The sequence below is a fragment of the Mobula hypostoma genome, chromosome 16 (genome assembly GCF_963921235.1).
Source record: "Mobula hypostoma chromosome 16, sMobHyp1.1, whole genome shotgun sequence".
NCBI classification, from domain to species: domain Eukaryota; kingdom Metazoa; phylum Chordata; class Chondrichthyes; order Myliobatiformes; family Myliobatidae; genus Mobula; species Mobula hypostoma.
This window is the reverse complement of record NC_086112.1, coordinates 55,992,088-56,012,412: the sequence shown is the minus strand read 5'-3', so window position 1 is coordinate 56,012,412 and position 20,325 is coordinate 55,992,088. Positions and strand designations below refer to the sequence as shown.

At 37.5% G+C, this 20,325-nt stretch overlaps 1 protein-coding gene across 5 annotated transcripts in view; it reads right to left on the bottom strand.

The window, feature by feature from the left end:
* Nucleotides 1-5,677: 5,677 nt before the first annotated feature.
* Nucleotides 5,678-20,325, bottom strand: part of smarca2 (SWI/SNF related, matrix associated, actin dependent regulator of chromatin, subfamily a, member 2) — a 130,514-nt gene continuing 115,866 nt past the window's right edge. For all 5 annotated transcript variants that reach the window (XM_063068972.1, XM_063068975.1, XM_063068974.1 and 2 more), the window contains 4 exons: nt 19,323-19,424; nt 11,580-11,706; nt 8,537-8,682; nt 5,678-6,977 (listed from right to left, as the gene is read on the bottom strand). In XM_063068972.1, the coding sequence (XP_062925042.1) occupies nt 6,942-6,977; nt 8,537-8,682; nt 11,580-11,706; nt 19,323-19,424 (411 nt within the window). In that variant the 3' untranslated portion in view covers nt 5,678-6,941. The remainder of the gene's footprint in view (nt 6,978-8,536; nt 8,683-11,579; nt 11,707-19,322; nt 19,425-20,325) is intronic.

The following is a 20,325-nucleotide window of genomic DNA, read 5'->3' as shown; positions in this document are numbered from 1 at the left end:
TCACGTTCCCTAAGGGTTTTTTAAACTTTAAGTTCTCTAATCAATTCAGTTCATTGCACAACACCCAATCCAGAATAGCTGATCCCCCAGTGGGCTCAACCATGAGCTACTCTAAAAAGCTTTCTTGTCAGCATTCTAGAAAATCCCCCTCCTGGAATCTAGCACCAACCTGTTTTTCCCAATCTACCCGCATATTGAAATCCCCCATGACCATTGTAACATTGCCCTTTTAGCATGCATTTTCTATCTCCCATTGAAATATATGGACCACATCCTTACCACTGTTTGGGAGTCTGTATACAATTCCCATCAGTGTCTTTTTACTCTTGCAATTCCTTAGTTCTATCCACAGTGATTCAACACTTTATGACCCTATGTCTCTTCTTTCTAATGATTGCATTTCATTTCTTACCAACAGAGCACCACCACCCCCTCTGCCTTCCTGCTTGCCCTTTCAACACAATATGTGCCCTTGGACATTAAGCTCCCAGTTATACTCTTTTAGCCATGATTCAGCAATGCCCACACCATCATACATGTCAATCTGCAACCATGCCAGAAAAGCTCATCTACTTTATTCCATATACTGCACACATTCAAACATAACATCTTCAATCCTATATTCATCCTTTTCAATTTTGCCACCTTTTACATTGCAACTCATCCTGTTAACTGCAATTTTGCCCTACCAACAGCCTCTCCTCACTACACATTGCCTCTGTTTGTAACCCAGCTACCTTGTCTTCAGTACTATTATCTGTCTTTCCTACGATACTTCTTGTATTGAAATATATGCAGCTCAGGACACCAGTCATACTATGCTGAACTTTTTAATTCATAACTTTATCTGAGGTCTTACCAGCATCTGCCTTCACAACCTCTCCACTAAGTGTTCTGGCACTCTGGTTCCCATCCCCCTGCAACACTAGTTTAAATCCCACCGGAAGAGTCCTTGACCATGAGTTCATTGATTGCGGGAACATTTTAGTGATGGCATAAGTGAAGTTGACTGAAGTTCAAGAGCTTCAAGGTTAAGGAGTAATAATTGTTCCTGAACCTGATGCAGTGGATCATGAGGCTCCTGTACCTTCCTCCTGACGGAAGCAGCAAGAAGAGAGCGTGACCTGGTCGTGGGCGTCTCTGATACTGGATGCTGCTTACTTGCGACAGCGCTCTGTGTAGATATGCTGGACTGGGCTGTATCCACTATTTTTTGTAAGATTTTCCATTCAAGGGCATTGGTGTTCCCATAGTAGGCTACCACTGAAGAAGAATTAGTATTAGGCATTCTCTTTAATATACAAAAAGCTTTTGATATGTTATGGACACAAGGCTTGTCACTTAAACTTGAAAAGATGGGAAAAAATTCCATTGTTCACCAATTAAAGCGATGAGGGAGATTGAAGCATTGAGGTGAGTTTGGAGGGTGAGCACCATCCACCTGTCTTTCAATCGCTTTGCTACTAGAGAGGGGAGAGCCTGTTGCTGTTCCCAGGGAGTGTTGCCCAAGTTTTCTGTGTTTGGATGTGGGCTTGGACTATAGACTATTTTTCAGTTTTATAGTTTTTTATATTCTGTGTTTTTTGCCCGATCTTTATTGATTTTTTTGTGTGTGGAGGGAGATTTGGGGGTCGATGTGCCTGTTCCATTCTGTTCCTTTTTTTGTGCGCAGAGGCATTTTGGGGTTGATGATTGTGCTGCCTTTTTGTTTCTTTCTTCGTTTCAGAGTTGTATACTTTGATAATAAGCGACCCTTTGCACCTTCTGAGGTGAAGAATATTCAATTGAATTCAAGATATTTTGCGACAGTAAGATATGTTAGGGTGGGAACATCAATTACTAAGGAGCATGAAATAGAGAATTGGGCTTCACAGGGGGAGTGTGTGTAGCCCACTCCTCTTTAACATTATGATTAATGATATTTTCTAAAATGTTGCTCAGACATTTCCAAATTGTTATATGCTGATGAAGTTGCATTGTGGAAAAGAGGCAGGAATTTAAACTACATAGTTAGGAAAATAAAGACAGCTATTAATGATGTAAAGGAATGGGGATGTCAGTAGGGGTTTAAATTTTCTTTTGCAGAAGACTCAAGTTATTTGTCTTCTGAAAGCAACATTACACTCACAATTGATCTCAAGCTATACAGCAAGTCTCCTAAATAAGAGTCAATGGTAAAGTTTCTAGGTATGTGGATGGACACAAGGCTAATCTAACATGGAAGGTGTATGTGAATAATATTCTATAGAAGTGTTTAAAAAAACCCATAGTACATTCAGCTGCTTAATTGGGTGTGATTGGAGTGTGAATAGGAGGTCACCTAAATAAATATATCTTGCTACAATCAGATCTATCTTTGATGATGAGCGTGTTGATCATGGGGTCAACTTCACCGGTGGTCTTAAAGCCCCTAGATAAAGTTCAAGCTTAAGCATTGAGATCATGTTGTTGTGCTATTAAATCATTTCCCAATTTTGGCATTATTGGTAGAAATGAGTGAATTACCTTTACATTTCTGCAGGTTACAGGGTTATAACCAATGATTTATAGGATTAACACAAGAGGACATAAAATTGATCATCCAATATTGGCAACATTAGTAGAATATTGGGAGCACTGCATGTGTAAGGACTTCAGTTTTGGCTGGATGGGAATAGACACAAAATCTTGTTTTTTTTTAAGAAGTGTGGAATATGGTCCCAGTATTTTCCTCTCTGCCAGTCATTCACAGTTCTTCCCTTTGCCCGTGGTTGATTTAAGCCTTCAAGAAAAGATCAAGGTGAGGAGTGATTGTTTATCAGTGGCATAGGAGGTTCAGCAACATATGCAAGGCAAATACGGATTTTTACACATCTACACTGATGGTTCAAAGGATCCAATGACAGGTCAATCAGTTGTTTTTGTTTATGTTTCAGGAGACTATTAAGAAAAGATTATCAAAGTATCAGTATTCATGTCTGAAATAGTTGCTACCATTTTAGCCTTGAAATTGGTCAAAGAATTACACCCTGATTATATATTTCTGAGCTCTGATTTGTTCTCGGTCTTGACATCTATTAAGACAGGCATTTCAAATTGTAGGCCAGACATTCTGCATCTGTTGAGTCTGCAGGGTCTTGGCTTATGTATCCATTTCTTTTGGATGCCCCTGCTGGGATTGAAGGAAACAAGGTGGCAGCTCTCACCAGGCTATCAGTAAAAATTAAGGATGTAAATGTAGTGGTGCCTTTGCATAAAGGGGAGGTGAAAGCCATAATTAAAAAGTTGGGGTAAGGGAAAGAAAGGACCTAATTCATATAACATTCTGAGAATGACGAGAGCACAACTGAGAGATAGGCATAACAGGAGGAAAAAAGTCATACTTACACATTGGTCACACTAGGTTGATTAATTCCTTGTTCAGAATTAATATGCATGATACAGGAACTTGTAAGGAGCGCACTTATCAAGAAATGGTGCAGAACATGTTTGAATGCAGATCCTATGAGATGCAAAGGAAACTTCTAATTGTCAGGTTGAGACCTTAGGTACAGACAGTTTAACATGGATATTTTGTTTCTCCCAGCCACCACATCCGTGTGGATACTGTACATTAAATTGTTGACCTTTTGTGTCAAGACCCTGCATCAGTTCCGATACAGGTTTTCAACGATTCTTCTCTTCCCCCTTCCCCCCCCCACAAGATGTCAACGTGTCAAGTTCCTCCAGCAGACTGTTGCTTATGATCCTAGCGTCTACAGTATTGGATCTACAGTAGCCAAACTTCACTGTGTGACAACACCCAAGAAAAATTCAGGGAGCCATACCAGTCACCAAATATTGCCTTCATCAACCATCCTAAAACTTTGACTTCATCAAATAAGGCAAGACTATGAAATATCCTTCTCAAATTCAACTGCCTTTAGGAATTCCACTCCATCTTGCATTTGTTTCATGATGACATGCAAACTATAAATCTAATCAATGGGTCTATAACAGTACCAAAATTGGTTAAATCAGCTGTTTTATTACCCCAGCACTTTCCTCAATCTTTCCTGCTGCAACATGGTGCCTCACCTTTAACAAGCCTCCCCTGCAGGAGTAGGGATAATTTTCAGAATTAAGGAGAACCTGCTTGATGTTTAGTGAGCACAATCCAGAATGAAGGCCGAGCTGCAACATGCAGTTAGTTACTGCCTGTAACGCCACTAGTGTTTGGGGCAGCAATGAAGGTCCTCCATCTCTGGCAATATACAGATAACCATGTTCAGAGGCCAAGCTCCAAGACACAGCTGACTCAAGGCATACTAGAAGATAGATCCTACATATCTGCAAGGCTAACCTGCCTTTGCTGCACTATTCTAATCTCCAACAAAAAAAAATTAAGTAAACTTACAAATACAGAAATGAAGGTTGAGGAAAATGAGCCACACTCTACATATTTAAACATATTTTGGAATATTTGCATGATTGGTTGAATTAAATACATTGTCTTGACTGCATAAAACAGGTTCACATTCATAAGACATAGGAGCAAAATTAGGCCATTCAGCCTGTTGAGTCTGCTTCACCATACCATCATGGCTGATCCACTCAATCCCATACCCTTTGATGCCCTGACCGATTAGGAAACAAACTTCTACCTTAAATATAAAAATAGACTTGGCCTCCACTGCAGTCTGCGGCAGAGCATTCCACAGATTCACTGCTCAGTTTAAAAAAATTCCTCCTTACCCGTTCTAAAAGGTCACCCCTTAATTTTGAGGCAGTGTCCTCTAGTTCTGTATACCCCCACCACAGGGAACATCCTCTCCACGTCCACCCTATCTAGTCCTTACAACATTTGGTAGGTTTCAATGAGATCTTCTACCCCCACCCCCTCACCATTCTAAATTCCAGTGAGTACAGGCCCAAAGCTGCCAAATGCTCATATGTTAACCCCTTCATTCCCAGAATAATCCCTTGTGCACCTCTTCTGGACCCTGTCTAATAACAGCGCTCCTTTTCTGAGATATGGGCCCCAGAACTGTTGACAATACTCCAAGTGTGGCCTGTGTCTTATAAAGCCTCAGCATTATCTCATTGCTTTTATATTCTATTTCCCTCGAAATAAATGCCAACATTGCATTTGCCTTCTTTACCACAGACTCAACCTGTAAATTAGCCTCCTGGGGGGTCTTGTGCAAGGACTCCAAGTCCCTCTGCACTTGTTCATTTTACCAAAATGCATTATCATACATTTCCTAACACTGTAATCCACCTGCCACTTTTTTGCTGATTCTTCCAATTTGTCTAAGACCTGCTGCAATTGCATTGCTTCCTCAGCACACCTACCCCTCCACCTATCTTCATATAACCCACAAACTTTGCCACAAAGCCATCAATACCATTATTCAAATCAATGACAAACAATGTGAAAAGTAGTGGTCCCAAAACTGACCCGAGGAACACCACTAGTCACTGGCAGCCAAAATCCATGTATTTGCAGATATGCTTTTTAGCTTAATACTTGTGATTAATTCCAAGTGAAATAAAAAAAAATCAGCTACGTATCAGGTGGTCAAAATTCCTAATGTATGAAAACAAAAGACAGTGGAGTGTATTTGAGACAGATAATTACAATACTGAAAAAACATAGTAATATTCTTAAATTATATAAATATTAAAAATGCTGCATGACATTTTGTAGATTTATTATTTTTATTGGCAAGTTTAAAATACACTTCTCTGACATATTGATAGATCAAAACTTTCACAAGCAATTACAATGAGAAAATGCAAGGAAACCAATAACAAAATAAAATTATAACCACAATTTGAATTCAAACTATTAAAAAAAATCCCCATAAATGTACCATCACCCTTCATGCATTCAAGCTACATTTAATTTTAGTATCGGCAAGGTTCTTTCCTAAATAACTGTTCAAAGTTGTATTTTAAAAAAGAGGGTCTTTTTAAGTTCAAGTGGAAAAGTGATCTGCTCTATTTTTTTCTGATAATGAAGAACAGGTATCAAGGACTCAAGACAAGTGAAGTTTCCTGTAACTGAGTACATCATAGAGATCAGTGTCATATTTAAGAAAAGCTGAATTTTATTTCCCACAAGTAGAACTGTCACAATGCCATCCATATGTAAGAATGTGGTTGAACTGCCACCCATTTCCACATACTTCAATATGTTACACGATACATTAATTCTGTGTAACTTTTTACACAAAGCCTAAAAATAATTCACAAGGAAGTCACAAAATACATCTTTACAATTTTTTCATAAGATGACCTTTAATCTTGAGCTCAATAGTGGCAATATAAATAACATTTCAGGATTCCTCATGAAGTTTCCTAATCTTGCTAAATTCTTAATTAGTGCTTAAATAAACACAGACAAAAAAAGTTTACTCTTTACAACTGAATTAGATTTTATTTGCCTTGGGCAATCAGTTACACCAAAGACATTGTGCAAAGAAAGCAAGAATTAAGTACACTTAAGGAAAAGCTTATTACCAGCACTGGTTGCAAAACAATATTTTCAAAACAAATTAAACTAAAAAGGGATGTGCATATGAAACAAATTTTCCACTTGAATTATATTTGTCAGAATTTAAAGCTGTGGAGACATTGACCTTCAGGACAACAAAACTGTCATTTTAATGTATATATACTGTATATATAAACTGATACAATTCAAAAGCAATTTTTACTCATTTTTGACAAGCTTAAAGCAAATATATGGTGATGCAAACAGATGTATAGCTATGAAATCATTTACTGCAGTCATGCTTACATAAAACTAAAGATTATATACTGTTCTACTAACAGATTTACTTTTCAGTAAAAGAAGACAATCCGAGGAAGGGAGAAGTAGGGAAGGAGAAATTATAAGTAGCTGTGCAACAAAACAGTTGGTAAAGTTACTGAAACAAAGATTTGTCCATGAAGCAATTCACATTCTTGTTATTAGTTCATTCATCTTCACTTCCACTGATATCAGATTGGTCCTGAGGGAAAAAAAAGACCGAGTTTTACATTTTCATAGAATTGAAAACACTTGTATATCAGATTAATCTTGACACATTTGGCATAATATTCATCTGATTAAAAAAAATACACGCAACTTCTGAGATCATCAGAATACCCGCCATCAAGTGCACCCAATTCTTTAAAGTGACCTAGTTAGCAATATAGTTTTCAACCCAAATTATTCATAAAAATGCTTCATTGCTGCTTAAGTCAAATTGTAGTAGAATGTTTTAAAAGAATTGAGATGTTAAAATTCATTCCACCTAAGAAAAGCAAATTACTGAATATCTAAATACCAGAATATTTACAGTTCAGAATTATAGGAAAGACAAGCTATTTTCAAAGATGAAACCTTCCACAAAGGTAATAGAATAGGAGCTTTTGATTACTTTAGTTATGTTGAATTTTAAAAAATAAATGTATATAATACATTTCTTTCATTCAATGTGACTAGATCTTAACCTTGAACTGTAAGTTAATTCCATTTCTTTCTGCACTGATGTTGCCTGATTAGAGAGCATTTTCATCTTGTGGTAGATTAGTACAGTCATTTCCCAAATATGATGTGGAGAAACCTGGATTACTGATAGCACTGTTGATATTTTGCCACTTTATAAGTTGCAATTCACGTCCTTATGACCATGAGTTGGTTCTTATGTTACCTGTATTACCATCACACTGTTATGCACTACACTTTGGAAATACACAGAGGGAATAAAACATGTACACAGACAAATTATAATATCTGTCCTTTCTAAAATGTTGTAACCTTGAGAGTATTTACAAGCAAATTCTGGCAGAAAATCTGACACATTGTTCTGCTAGGAAGAAGGCCAATCTCAATAGAAGATCCAAAGCTTTCTTGAAACAATTGCTCTTTTACAGCCTAAATTCCAACAGAATGCAAATTCAATTTATGTCACCAATGCCTCATTTGCAGCCTGTGAATCTAGGACCAGTTTAAAAAAAAATACTGGAAAGGACATTTTGGTATCTATTTCTAAAGCTAATATAAATTTTCCTCACTTTTTATTAATAAAAAATTAAAGCCACTTTATTAAATGTAATCCTCTTATAGCTAATAATCCAAAAAGAGTTATTGTTATAGGATGTGCCATTATTTATTCAAGCCTCCAACAATGGGACTATTAAAAAAAAAACTTGATTTTAACAATGCACAACAACGGACTCAGGTCATGTGTCACAGCTCAAGCTGTACAGTTTACGTTCGTTTTCAAGTCAGAAGCTTCAGTGCAATTGGTAAAAACGGAACCACTTAATTTACAAATTTTGACAATGGACTATGGGGGAGGGAAAGAGCAGGATAATAGAGAAAAAATAAAAATACCAAACAGACAGACACCATTCAAGAAAACTTTCTTTTATGGAGTAAGTGATCTTAATGGTCATTTTGTAATGGCTCAACTCCAGATACCTAGATTATATATAAATAGTTTGCACAGTGAACATTTCTAAATTTCAAAATGCCTTTCAAGCGAAATTCTACAATAATAAATCACTTTAATCGAAAACTTACATTGTTATCTTGGTCATCATCACTGTCATCATCACTAATGACGGGCTTGATTTTAGTACGAACCAGCCGTTTCCTACTTTTTCCTTTCTCACGACTTTTGTCACTGTCCTTTCGACCAAGTTTTATTTTAACTTTGACTGATTTTGCTGCATTATACAGAAAATTATATTTATTCTTGAAATTCAAGTCTACTTTTATTAAAAAGTGTTGAAATGCATCACAAATATGCACACATGAAAGATGTTCTCAGCTTTATTTCCCCAAATAATAACTCAATGAGCTGAGCAAGACAATTTAAATTAAATACTAAAGATTTTTGCAAACATATTGCTCTGTTTCGTATAACAAGGACAGAAGATGCTTTGTAATACAACTCTGGAGCTCTATTCAATGCAGATGTTTGATTTCCACAGCAATCTACATGAAAAGCTATTACTGTTTCAATTAAGTTTACCCTTCCTACCTTGAAAGAGAGACAAATCTAAACTGTCCAATAAGAGAACCTGAAGTACTCTACATTACTGAAATTTCTTGGAACTTGGGGAAATCAGGGTTATGGAGGGATAACAATGACCAAGATGCTTTTTACAGCAATGGGACATTGAGTTATATTCTATTATTGATAACACAGCATTTCTATTAATTTGTAAAATTTCAGCTTTCTGCAAGTTAAAAGCACTCTTTTAGATATTTTGTATAAACATTAATGAATGGGCTACACTGCTTATTTAATAGAACTCTACCCAAGTATAAAACCATGTTGGCTAAACATTTTGGTTTGAGATCAGGCTGTTTTGATGTCAGAATTAGTAGTACTGGAAGTGGATGGCAAACAAGGTGAATAGAAACATCAATGAAAAAGAGCCGACCAACTGCTGTTGGTAATAATATTTGGTTTTTGACCTGACTTCAAATTCACTGTATGATGTTAAAAATAAGTCATATCAACATCACAACCTCAGATTTGAAAATGCAAAACTATGTCTCTCAGATTATTTATCTTGGTCCAGGCTGTTACCAGCCAACAGGTTGCTCAATATATTGAGGCATAATAACCAAGATCCTATGGGATGGAGATAACTGGGAAGAAAGCTTTCAATGTCAAAAGCAACTGCTCACAACCTACTTATCAATGATATAGCACCCATAGCTCAGCCATTATCATTAAGGTTAACCTTTAGCCCTTTTCTGCATCACTTCCTAAGCCGTAATCATCTGAGATTTCAAACTACTATTAAATTTCTCAATACAGCAAGCAGTATTAATACCTTGAAAACACCCAATTGGTATGTGTCCCCAACTAAGCTTACTTTCCTTTAAACTATTCCCTGGATGCTCATTAAATTTTATCTAGGATAGTTATGGGCGCAAGCTTGTGTGGCAGTCTTTCATGAGTAATTTCAAAGGGTTCGTTGGAAGACTAAGTACCAAGCTGAAAAACCTACAACATGCATCTGATATGGTACTTCCCAAAAATGAAGTTATTCAGGTAGTATCACCCACTTCTGAAATGATGCTGATATCAATTATTAGTTAACACATAGGTATCCAGTATGACATCTAGGTGTTTGGGCCTTTAAAAACTAATATGAATTGTGATCATCACTAGCTGAGATTGGATAATAAAGGATTGATCGAAGCTTGCAACTTTGTATCAGCATTCCTATTCGATGTACCATTCAGGGATGATGTACTATGGAGAGGACAGGGGCAGTTTCTTGAAATGGGCAGAAAGATGACAGATAAAACTTACTGTTGGAAATGTTAAATCATCAATATCAGCTTTTGGTGAGAAGATTGAGAAGAGTCACAATGAATTGGACAGCACAATTCTAAAGGGGCTAAAAAAAAAACTTATTTATCTATGGTTTTATATGTACTGTTGAGGAAAGGCCTGGCAATCTACTTCTATATCTTGGCATGAAAACCCTATGGACAACTATGCTCTCAACAGGGTCGCCATGAGTCAACAACAACTCAATGGCAGTCAACAACAATATGTACTGTACACTTAATAGAAAATACAGCCAGGAAGACCCTCGTTTATGAACACAGTAAGAGTGAGGTAATCCTAATGAACCTCTATGAACTACTGGTGCAGGCTATGCACGACTATGGGTGCAACACTCTAGGGAAGAAGGCAGCCTGACAGATCAAGCACTAGAGACCCAAAATTAATGTGATGGCAGAAGATCCAAATAAAACAAGAGGATTCCACCCCGCCCCCCACCACCCACCATCACATAGGAATTGTTTAGGTTATGGACATTCTGCCCAGGGAGTAGTGGAGACAGATTCAATTGTAGTTTTGGCAGAGGGATGAGTGGTGGCAATAATCTGAATGATCTTAAAGAGATTTGGTGTAGACCTCATGGGCCAAATGGCAGCCTCTGGTATTTTAACCATTCTGTAATTCTATCAACTGATGGTCATTCAGCACCACCACACACCTAATTGCCTCCAGGATTTTTGTCACACCCACCAATGAAATCAACTGGTTGTGAAAAGCAACTGAACCTCATGCGTCCAACCCTGATGACCTTTCAGCAACTTGCTATTGTCAAAGGCCTTTAAACTACTGTTAAATATCTTTTATAAATCAAAAGCATTTAAAAATTATCCAAAGAGATATAAATAATTGAACTAAAAATAATGTTTAACTTAAAAAATGAACACAGGAAATTAATTAAAATCAGAAACGACTTATATTTCTTAAGAAAAGTCTGTGACCCCAGAAAATGTATGGGGCTACAATGCTTTTCTCATTCCTGGCAAAAAGCTGAAGGGCCAGATATCAAATACGTCTGGCCCAAAAGATCAGTATACCAGTGTTCTGCTGATGAATTAAGTAACAGAGAGTGAGAGTGAGGCCAGAAGTGTCATCTTCTAACCAACTCATCTGCATTGTAGAGGAGAGAAGCCAACCTGCAAATGAAGTGTAGATGATATTCCTACGGAACAGACAGCCATGGGCAAGCACAATCTGATTGTTGTTGACTAAAAGCAAACTTAACATCAGTTCAAGATAAAAATTCAGGCTCACTCTCAGATCCTGATTCCTCCTCTTCATCCTCATCATCATTACTTTCCTCCTCACTTTCCTCTTCTTTAGCGATCTTCTGCCTTGCACTTTTAAACACTGATTGAAGAACAATGGAATCTTCATAAATCTGCAATAAGACAAAAGTTTAAACAGGTGAAGTAACGTTACTCATCAACAATTACAACTGCTATCATATTTTGAATTTCAGTAAACCTGTAGTATGACAAGTTTTTAAACAATTCTGCTGAAACAAGATGTAATTTAGTGTTTCAAAAACTGCATGGCATTATACAGTATTTACAATTATGAATTACAAAGCCAGTTTCAAGTTAATTTGTTCAAATATTAATAAAATCCTTGTAGTAATTCTACAAGCGTGAGTTTCCATTACCCAAACGGCCATAAGGCAGGCATTGCCTGACAGCTGGTTTCACTTGACTTAAGAACTTCAACATAACATAAAAGAATCTTGATATGAATTAACATTAAATTTCAATTAGCTTCTGTAATGAAATGTAAGGAATAAATAAAATTCCATTATCTAATGTGCAGTTTCCAGGTTCACTTCCAGTTGTGAGAATGATTTCCAGACATATCTGGGATATAGGAAGTGAAAAAGGTGTATTGCAAAATTGGTAAAACCAGATCATGCTGTATGTAAGTATCTAGCTTTTGATCTTAAGGTTGATTGACATGTCACAATTTCTTGAGCTTGATCTAAATTTGATGTGTGCTTTGTATGCAATGTTTCTCCACTAAACTCTGAAGTGGCATTTCTTAAAGAGCAGTTCTCTCAAACTCTCAATGCATTAACAAATTCTTACAAGTGCACAAACTAGGAGTCCGAGGAGAAGTACAAGATCATATTCAAAGAAAGAATTAGTTTGCATTGATATAGTACATGACCTTAAAATATCACAAAGTACAATATAGAAAGTAGGCATTGACCAAACACAGATTTGTATAAAAAGCAGTTCAATAAATGAGCAATATTTTTTGATTTTTAGTTGTTTAAGGAATAAAATAGATCTTGAGGTTGGGGTTGTCTGCAGCAGTATTTTATTTGAAGCAAGGAAGGCGGTGAGGCTGTAGTGTATTGGGTAGGTCATGACAGCTGAGTTCGGCCCCATGGGTTATTCCTCCTGCAGAATGTGGGAAATCAGGGATATTTCCAGTGTCCCTGACGACTATGTGTGCAGGAAATGTGTCCAGCTGCAGCTTCTGGCAGACCGCATTGAGCAGCTGGAGCTGCGATTGGATTCATACTGGAGCATCCGCAATGCTGAGGAAGTCGTGAATAGAACGTTCAGTGAGTTGGCCACACCGCAGGTAAAGGCTACACAGGCAGAAAGGGAATGGGTGACCACTAGACAGCACAGCAGTAGTGCAGGAGTCCCCTGAGGTCATCTCCCTCCTAAACAGATATACTGTTTTGGATACTGTTGGGGGAGATGTCTCATCAGGGGAAGGCAGTAGTAGCCGAGTTCATGGCACCATGGATGGTTCTGCGGCACAGGAGGGAAGGAAAAGGAGTGGGAGAGCTATAGTGATAGGAGATTCGATTGTAAGGGGAATAGATAGGCGTTTCTGCGGCCGCAAACCAGACTCCAAGAGGGTATGTTGCCTCCCTAGTGCAAGGGTCAAGGATGTCTCTGAGCGGCTGCAAGACATTCTGGAGTGGGAGGGTGAACAGCCAGTGGTTGTGGTGCACATAGGTACCAACGATATAGGTAAAAAAACGGGATGAGGTCCTACAAGGTGAATTTAGGGAGTTAGGAGATGAACTAAAACATAGAACCACAAAGGTAATAATCTCTGGATTACTACCAGTGCCACGTGCTAGTCAGAGTAGAAATAGGAGGATATTTCAGATGAATACGTGGCTTGAAAAATGGTGCAAAGGGGTGGGATTCAAATTTCTGGGGCATTGGAACCAGTTCTGGAGGAGGTGGGACCGGTACAAACAGGACGGTCTGCACCTGGGCTGGAATGGACCAATGTCCTAGGGGGAGCGTTTGCTACTGTTGGTCAGGAGGATTTAAACTAATGTGGCAGGGGGATGGGAACAAGTGCAGAGAGACAGAGGGGTGTAAAATGAGGGTAGAAGCAAAAAGTAGTAAGGTGAAAAGTAAAAGTGGCAGGCCGGCAAATCCAGGGCAAAAATCAAAAAGGGACACTTTTCAACATAATTGTATAAGGGCTAAGAGTGTTGTAAAAGCAAGCCTGAAGGCTTTGTGTGTCAATGCAAGGAGCATTCGTAACAAGGTGGATGAATTGAATGTGCAGATAGTTATTAATGAATATGATATAGTTGGGAACACAAAGACGTAGCTCCAGGGTGACCAAGGATGGGAGCTCAACATTCAGGGATATTCAATATTCAGGAGGGATAGACATGAAAGAAAAGGAGGTAGGGTGGCACTGCTGGATAGAGAGGAGATTAACGCAATAGAAAGGAAGGACATTAGCCGGGAGGATGCGAAATCGATATGGATAGAGCTGCATAAAACTAAGGGTCAGAAAACGCTGGTGGGAGTTGTGTACAGGCCACCTAACAGTAGTAGTGAGGTTGGGGATGGCATTAAACAGGTAATTAGAAATGCGTGCAATAAAGGAACAGCAGTTATAATGGGCGACTTCAATCTACATATAGATTGGGTGAACCAAATTGATAAGGGTGCTGAGGAAGAGGATTTCTTGGAATGTATGCGGGATGGTTTTCTGAACCAACATGTCAAGGAACCAACTAGAGAGCAGGCCATTCTGGACTGGGTATTGAGCAATGAGGAAGGGTTAGTTAGCAATCTTGTTGTGCGAGGCCCTTTGGGTAAGACTGACCATAATATGGCGGAATTCTTCATTAAGATGGAGAGTGACACATTTAATTCAGAAACAAAGGTTCTGAACTTAAAGAAGGGTAACTTTGAAGGTATGAGACGTGAATTAGCTAAGATAGACTGGCAAATGACACTTAAAGGGTTGATGGTAGATATGCAATGGCAAGCATTTAAAGATCGCATGGATGAAATGCAACAATTGTTCATCCCAGTTTGGCAAAAGAATAAACCAGGGAAGGTAGTGCACCCGTGGCTGACAAGGGAAATTAGGGGTAGTATCAATTCCAAAGAAGAAACATACAAATTAGCCAGAAAAAGCAGCACACCCGGGGACTGGGAGAAATTCAGAGTCCAGCAGAGGAGGACAAAGGGCTTAATTAGGAAAGGGAAAAAAGATTATGAGAGAAAGCTGGCAGGGAACATAAAAGCTGACTGTAAAAGCTTTTATAGATATGTGAAAAGAAAAAGATTGGTTAAGACAAATGTAGGCCCCTTACAGTCAGAAACAGGTGAATTGATCATGGGGAACAAGGACATGGCAGACCAATTGAATAACTACTTTGGTTCTGTCTTCACTAAGGAGGACATAAATAATCTTCCGGAAATAGTAGGGGACCGAGGGTCTAGTGAGATGGAGGAACTGAGGGAAATACATGTTAGTAGGGAAGTGGTGTTAGGTAAATTGAAGGGATTGAAGGCAGATAAATCCCCCGGGCCAGATGGTCTAAATCCCAGAGTGCTTAAGGAAGTAGCACAAGAAATAGTGGATGCATTAGTGATAATTGTTCAAAACTCTTTAGATTCTGGATTAGATCCTAAGGATTGGAGGGTAGCTAATGTAACCTCGCTTTTTAAAAAAGGGAGAGAGAAACCGGGGAATTATAGACCGATTAGCCTGACATCGGTGGTGGGGAAAATGCTAGAGTCAGTTATCAAAGCTGTGATAACAGCACATTTGGAAAGTGGTGAAATCATCAGACGAAGTCAGCATGGATTTGTGAAAGGAAAATCATGTCTGACGAATCTCATAGAATTTTTTGAGGATGTAACTAGTAGAGTGGATAGGGGAGAACCAGTGGATGTGGTATATTTGGATTTTCAGAAGGCTTTTGACAAGGTCCCACACAGGAGATTAGTGTGCAAACTTAAAGCACACGGTATTGGGGGTATGGTATTGATGTGGATAGAGAATTGGTTGACAGACAGGAAGCAAAGACTGGGAATAAACAGGACCTTTTCAGAATGGCAAGCAGTGACCAGTGGGGTACCGCAAGGCTCAGTGCTGGGACCCCAGTTGTTTACAATATATATTAATGACTTAGACGAGGGAATTAAATGCAGCATCTCCAAGTTTGCGGATGACACAAAGCTGGGCGGCAGTGTTAGCAGTGAGGAGGATGCTAAGAGGATGCAGGGTGACTTGGATAGGTTAGGTGAGTGGGCAAATTCATGGCAGATGCAATTTAATGTGGATAAATGTGAGGTTATCCACTTTGGTGGCAAGAACAGGAAAACAGATTATTATCTGAATGGTGGCCGATTAGGGAAAGGGGAGGTGCAACGAGACCTGGGTGTCATTGTACACCAGTCACTGAAAGTGGGCATGCAGGTACAGCAGGCAGTGAAAAAGGCAAATGGTATGCTGACATTCATAGCAACAGGATTCGAGTACAGGAGCAGGGAGGTACTACTGCAGTTTCAGATTGGTAAAAAGCTTACAGAAATATTCAGTCGATATAGCTCGATTAAGTCCTAGTTAATTCTTTGACATAGGGTAGTTAAAATCTTTATTTAAAAAATTTTGATGTTGGTGGCAAATGAAAAATATAGTAATCATGCCTTCATATAACAGCTTTAATGTAGTAAATTATCCCAGTGTTTTTGCATAACAATGAACACTGTTACACAATATGAATACTTAGAGCAGCCTGGGTTTCATCCTGAACTCAAGTGCTGTTAGTGTAGAATCTACACATTATCCCTGTGAGCATGTGCTGTTCCACTGCATATCCTAAAAAGTAAAGGGCTACTTGGTTGGTTACTTGGTTACCTGACTACCTGACTACTGTAGGCTGAATGTCAAGAGAATCAGGTGCTGATGGGGATTTAAAAGAGAGCATACTCAGGAAAAAAAATAAGAGAAACCCAAAAAAACGGGGATTGTTTTGTTGGGAGTCCGACATTAGCTCAATAGGTCAAAAGTTCAAAATGGATTATCTTACAAACATTTTCTTACTCTCTCCAAGGACCTCCATTGAAACTTTGTGAACACCCCACCCATGACATTTTATGGATTAGAGACCTACAAATTCATGTTTGTGTTTCAACAGAATCGTACTTATTTTTGTCCACATCTATTTTCAAACTAAGAACAGTTAATTAAAACTGATGTCTCTCTAAACTTAGTCACTCTCCTTCCCCCAACCGCATTACAAATTCTGTCCATAAATAAACCCATGAATGGTTTGGCTCTAGTTAGTCATCACATACAGCATGATCTGGATTTGCTACGCATCTTTTCCACTTCCTATATCCCAAGTATATCTGGTAAGCATTCTCACAACTGGAAATGAAACTGGAGCCTGCACATTATCTAATGGAATCTTATTTATTCCTTACATTACAGAAGCTTATCTAAATTTAATGTTAATTCATACCAAGTCTCTTATGTTGTGTGTTGAAGTTCTTCAATCAAGCAAAACCAGCCATCAGGCAATGCCTGCCTTATGACCATTTAGGTAATGGAAACTCACACTTATAGAATTCATGCATCTCAAATTTTTGGGTGGCGATTCATAATAAAATTTGTTCTCATGAATTTGTGAAAAACATAAATAAATCAACCTCTCCCTGTCCCCACTCGTGTTTCTAGATGCCCAAAAAGATGAAGCCACTTTACATTATAAAAAATCGTTACGGATTTTCTAGAAATGAAATCAAACCATCTTGCAGAAGTCACTTGTGTTGATTTACTGTTCACATTTATTATTACCTTCAGTAAATTAAATTCCCAGTTACAAAGACCAAGTGAGTTTATTGCTTCAATTTTAAAATATAGACATGAGGGCAAGTGTGAATCAGTAAATACTCTAGAAAAATTGCCCTCCCGAATTTTAGATTCTATTATTGGGCAATTAATATTCGATATTTAAAATTTTGGTTACGAGATCTGGATGTATCTTTAAACCCTCATTGGGTAAATCCTGAATCTAATTCATTACAAGGGCTTTCCTTGGGTTCGGTTTTAGGAACTTCACTTCCTTTTACTTCTTTTAAATTATATAAACAAATGAATAACCCAATAGTTAAGCATACTTTATGTATATGGTTTCAATTTCGAAGATTTTTTGGGTTTAATCAATTTATCCTAGCAAGCCTTATCTTGTCAAACTTTCTTTTTCAACCTTCCACGATGGATCAAGCCTACTCTGATTGGAAAATTAAAGGTATAATATCTTTTCGCGATTTATTTATGGATAATTGTTTTATGTCTTTTGATCAACTTTCTAATAAATATAACTTACCCAGATCTCATTTTTTCAGATATTTACAGATTAGGAACTTTTTAATTACTGTTTCCCCTAATTTCCCACATCCATATCCAACGGATATTTTGGAAAAAATTTTAGATTTAAATCTCTCTCAGAAAAGTGTTGTAGCAATTATATATAATATAATTATGAATCTATGTCCTGATGCTTCTAATAAAATTGAAGCTGACTGGGAAAGAGAACTTGAGATTACTATACCGACTGAAAAATGGGAAAAAATTCTTCAGTTGGTGAATTTATCCTCTGTATGTGCTAAGCATAGGCTGATACAGTTTAAAGTAGTGCACAGGGCCCATATGTCCAAAGATAAACTATCTCGTTATTACTCTTATATTAATCCAATATGTGACAGATGTCATTTTGAGATAGCTTCTCTAACCCACATGTTTTGGTCATGTCCCCTGTTGCAGAAATATTGGAAAGATATTTTTGATATTATTTCAACAGTTTTAAATATAGACTTACAACCGCATCCAATTACTGTTATTTTTGGACTACCAATGATAGATTTAAATAATTTAACCTCTTCATCACGAAGAATGATTGCATTTCTTACTTTAATGGCCAGAAGGTCTATTTTATTGAATTGGAAAGAGATTAATCCTCCTAAGGTATTTCATTGGTTTTCACAAACTATGCTGTGTTTGAATTTGGAGAAAGTTAGAAGTGCAGTTTATGACCCTTCCATCAAGTTTGAAAAAACTTGGAGGCCATTCATTCAGCATTTTCACTTAATGTAATATCTTTATTTCCAAACCTATTCTATTTCTCTGTATTGTTGTTGGAGGGGAATGGAGTCGTTGGCACTGAGGTTTTCTTCTTTTTCATTTTTAAGTTCTTAGATTTGCCCAAGTCTTTTAGTTTAGTTGATTAATTTTGTCTTTCTTTTGGGTTGGGGTTTTCTTTTTGGTTTTGGTTTTTTTTTCTTTTTCATGTTTTTTTTTAGTTTTTTTTTGATCTGTTTTATCCGTTGTTAGTTTTACATGATTGGGAGCTTTGTCAAATTTCAATATTGGACTTTACAATTACTGTAAGTGTAACAATTTATCTCCTATTATTTGTATCATTGCTATGTTTTGTTTATATATTCTAAAATTAATAAAGAGATTGAAAAAGAAAAAGAAAAATATATTCCCAAATGCTTGCAACTAACAACAGTTTTGGAAGAAAATCATAAGATTCAATAATTGCTTAAGTGTCACTTTTATTAATTACTTACACATCTTCCATGGGATGGATTCTAATAACCAACTGTCCCCTCGGAAGTTCTGATCATCACAGAATCATCACATTTTGTACATGTATTTCTTGTCACAAAAGACTCAACAAAATCAACATAAAGTAAATAAACAGACCTGTGATCCTTCTAGATTGTACGTCTGAGCATTATGACATAACAGTGTTACATCCTTCTCCAGATCTCCCAGACTACGGTATTTATGGTTGCGAATACGGTCCTAGACAAATTCAGATTTGATGTACAGTTAAAAATCATATTTACAGTTCAAACTTTCAAAATCCACCTTATTTTCATGGCATAACAAAATTTTCACTAATCCACAATCAATTTCTTCTTTTTCATATATTCTTGGAAGCAGAATTTAATGCCAGTTACCACTGATACATGGGGAACAAGACAACTGTAAAACAATGAAGTCAAGGTTTCCCCAGAAGACCTAAATGAATCAGGTTGCCTTTCATTTAAATACATACAATGATCTGGTGGATTTCCCAGTAATGCTTTTACTAACAATTTACTCAATTTAGTAGGTTATTCAATCTTCCAGCTTGTCATGCTAAATCTTAGATTTTGGGTTATAACTACTTTTCATCCCTCATTCTCCAGGGATGTACACATTGAACACAACTATCCATTCATAAAATTTTTTAATTAACTCTGGAAAAAGTGCTTTGAACTGTAGTAGCTAATTTGTTGAGGGCATTCTCAGTGCTATCCGAAATTGAGAACTTAACTCACCAAAAATGCAATTATCAACATTATATTCACGAATCAAAAGTTTGGAGGATTACTTGCAGACTGACCAACACAAAAATGCTGGAGGAACACAGCACATCAGGCAGTATCTATGGGGGGGAATAAACAGTCGATGTTTCTGGCAAAAACCTTTCATCAGGACTGATGAAGGGTGTCGGCCCAAAACATCAACTGTTTATTCCCCTCCATAGATCCCACCTGAGCTGCTGAGCTCCTCTAGGATTTTGTGTTGTTCTGGATTTCCAACATCTGCCTAAGCTTTTGTGTTTATAACTTGTAGACAGAGTTGGTTATTTTATACTGTATATTGAAGTTAAAGAATTTGAGATGTGTTGTCCAAGAGGCCTAAAGTTGTTGTAGTG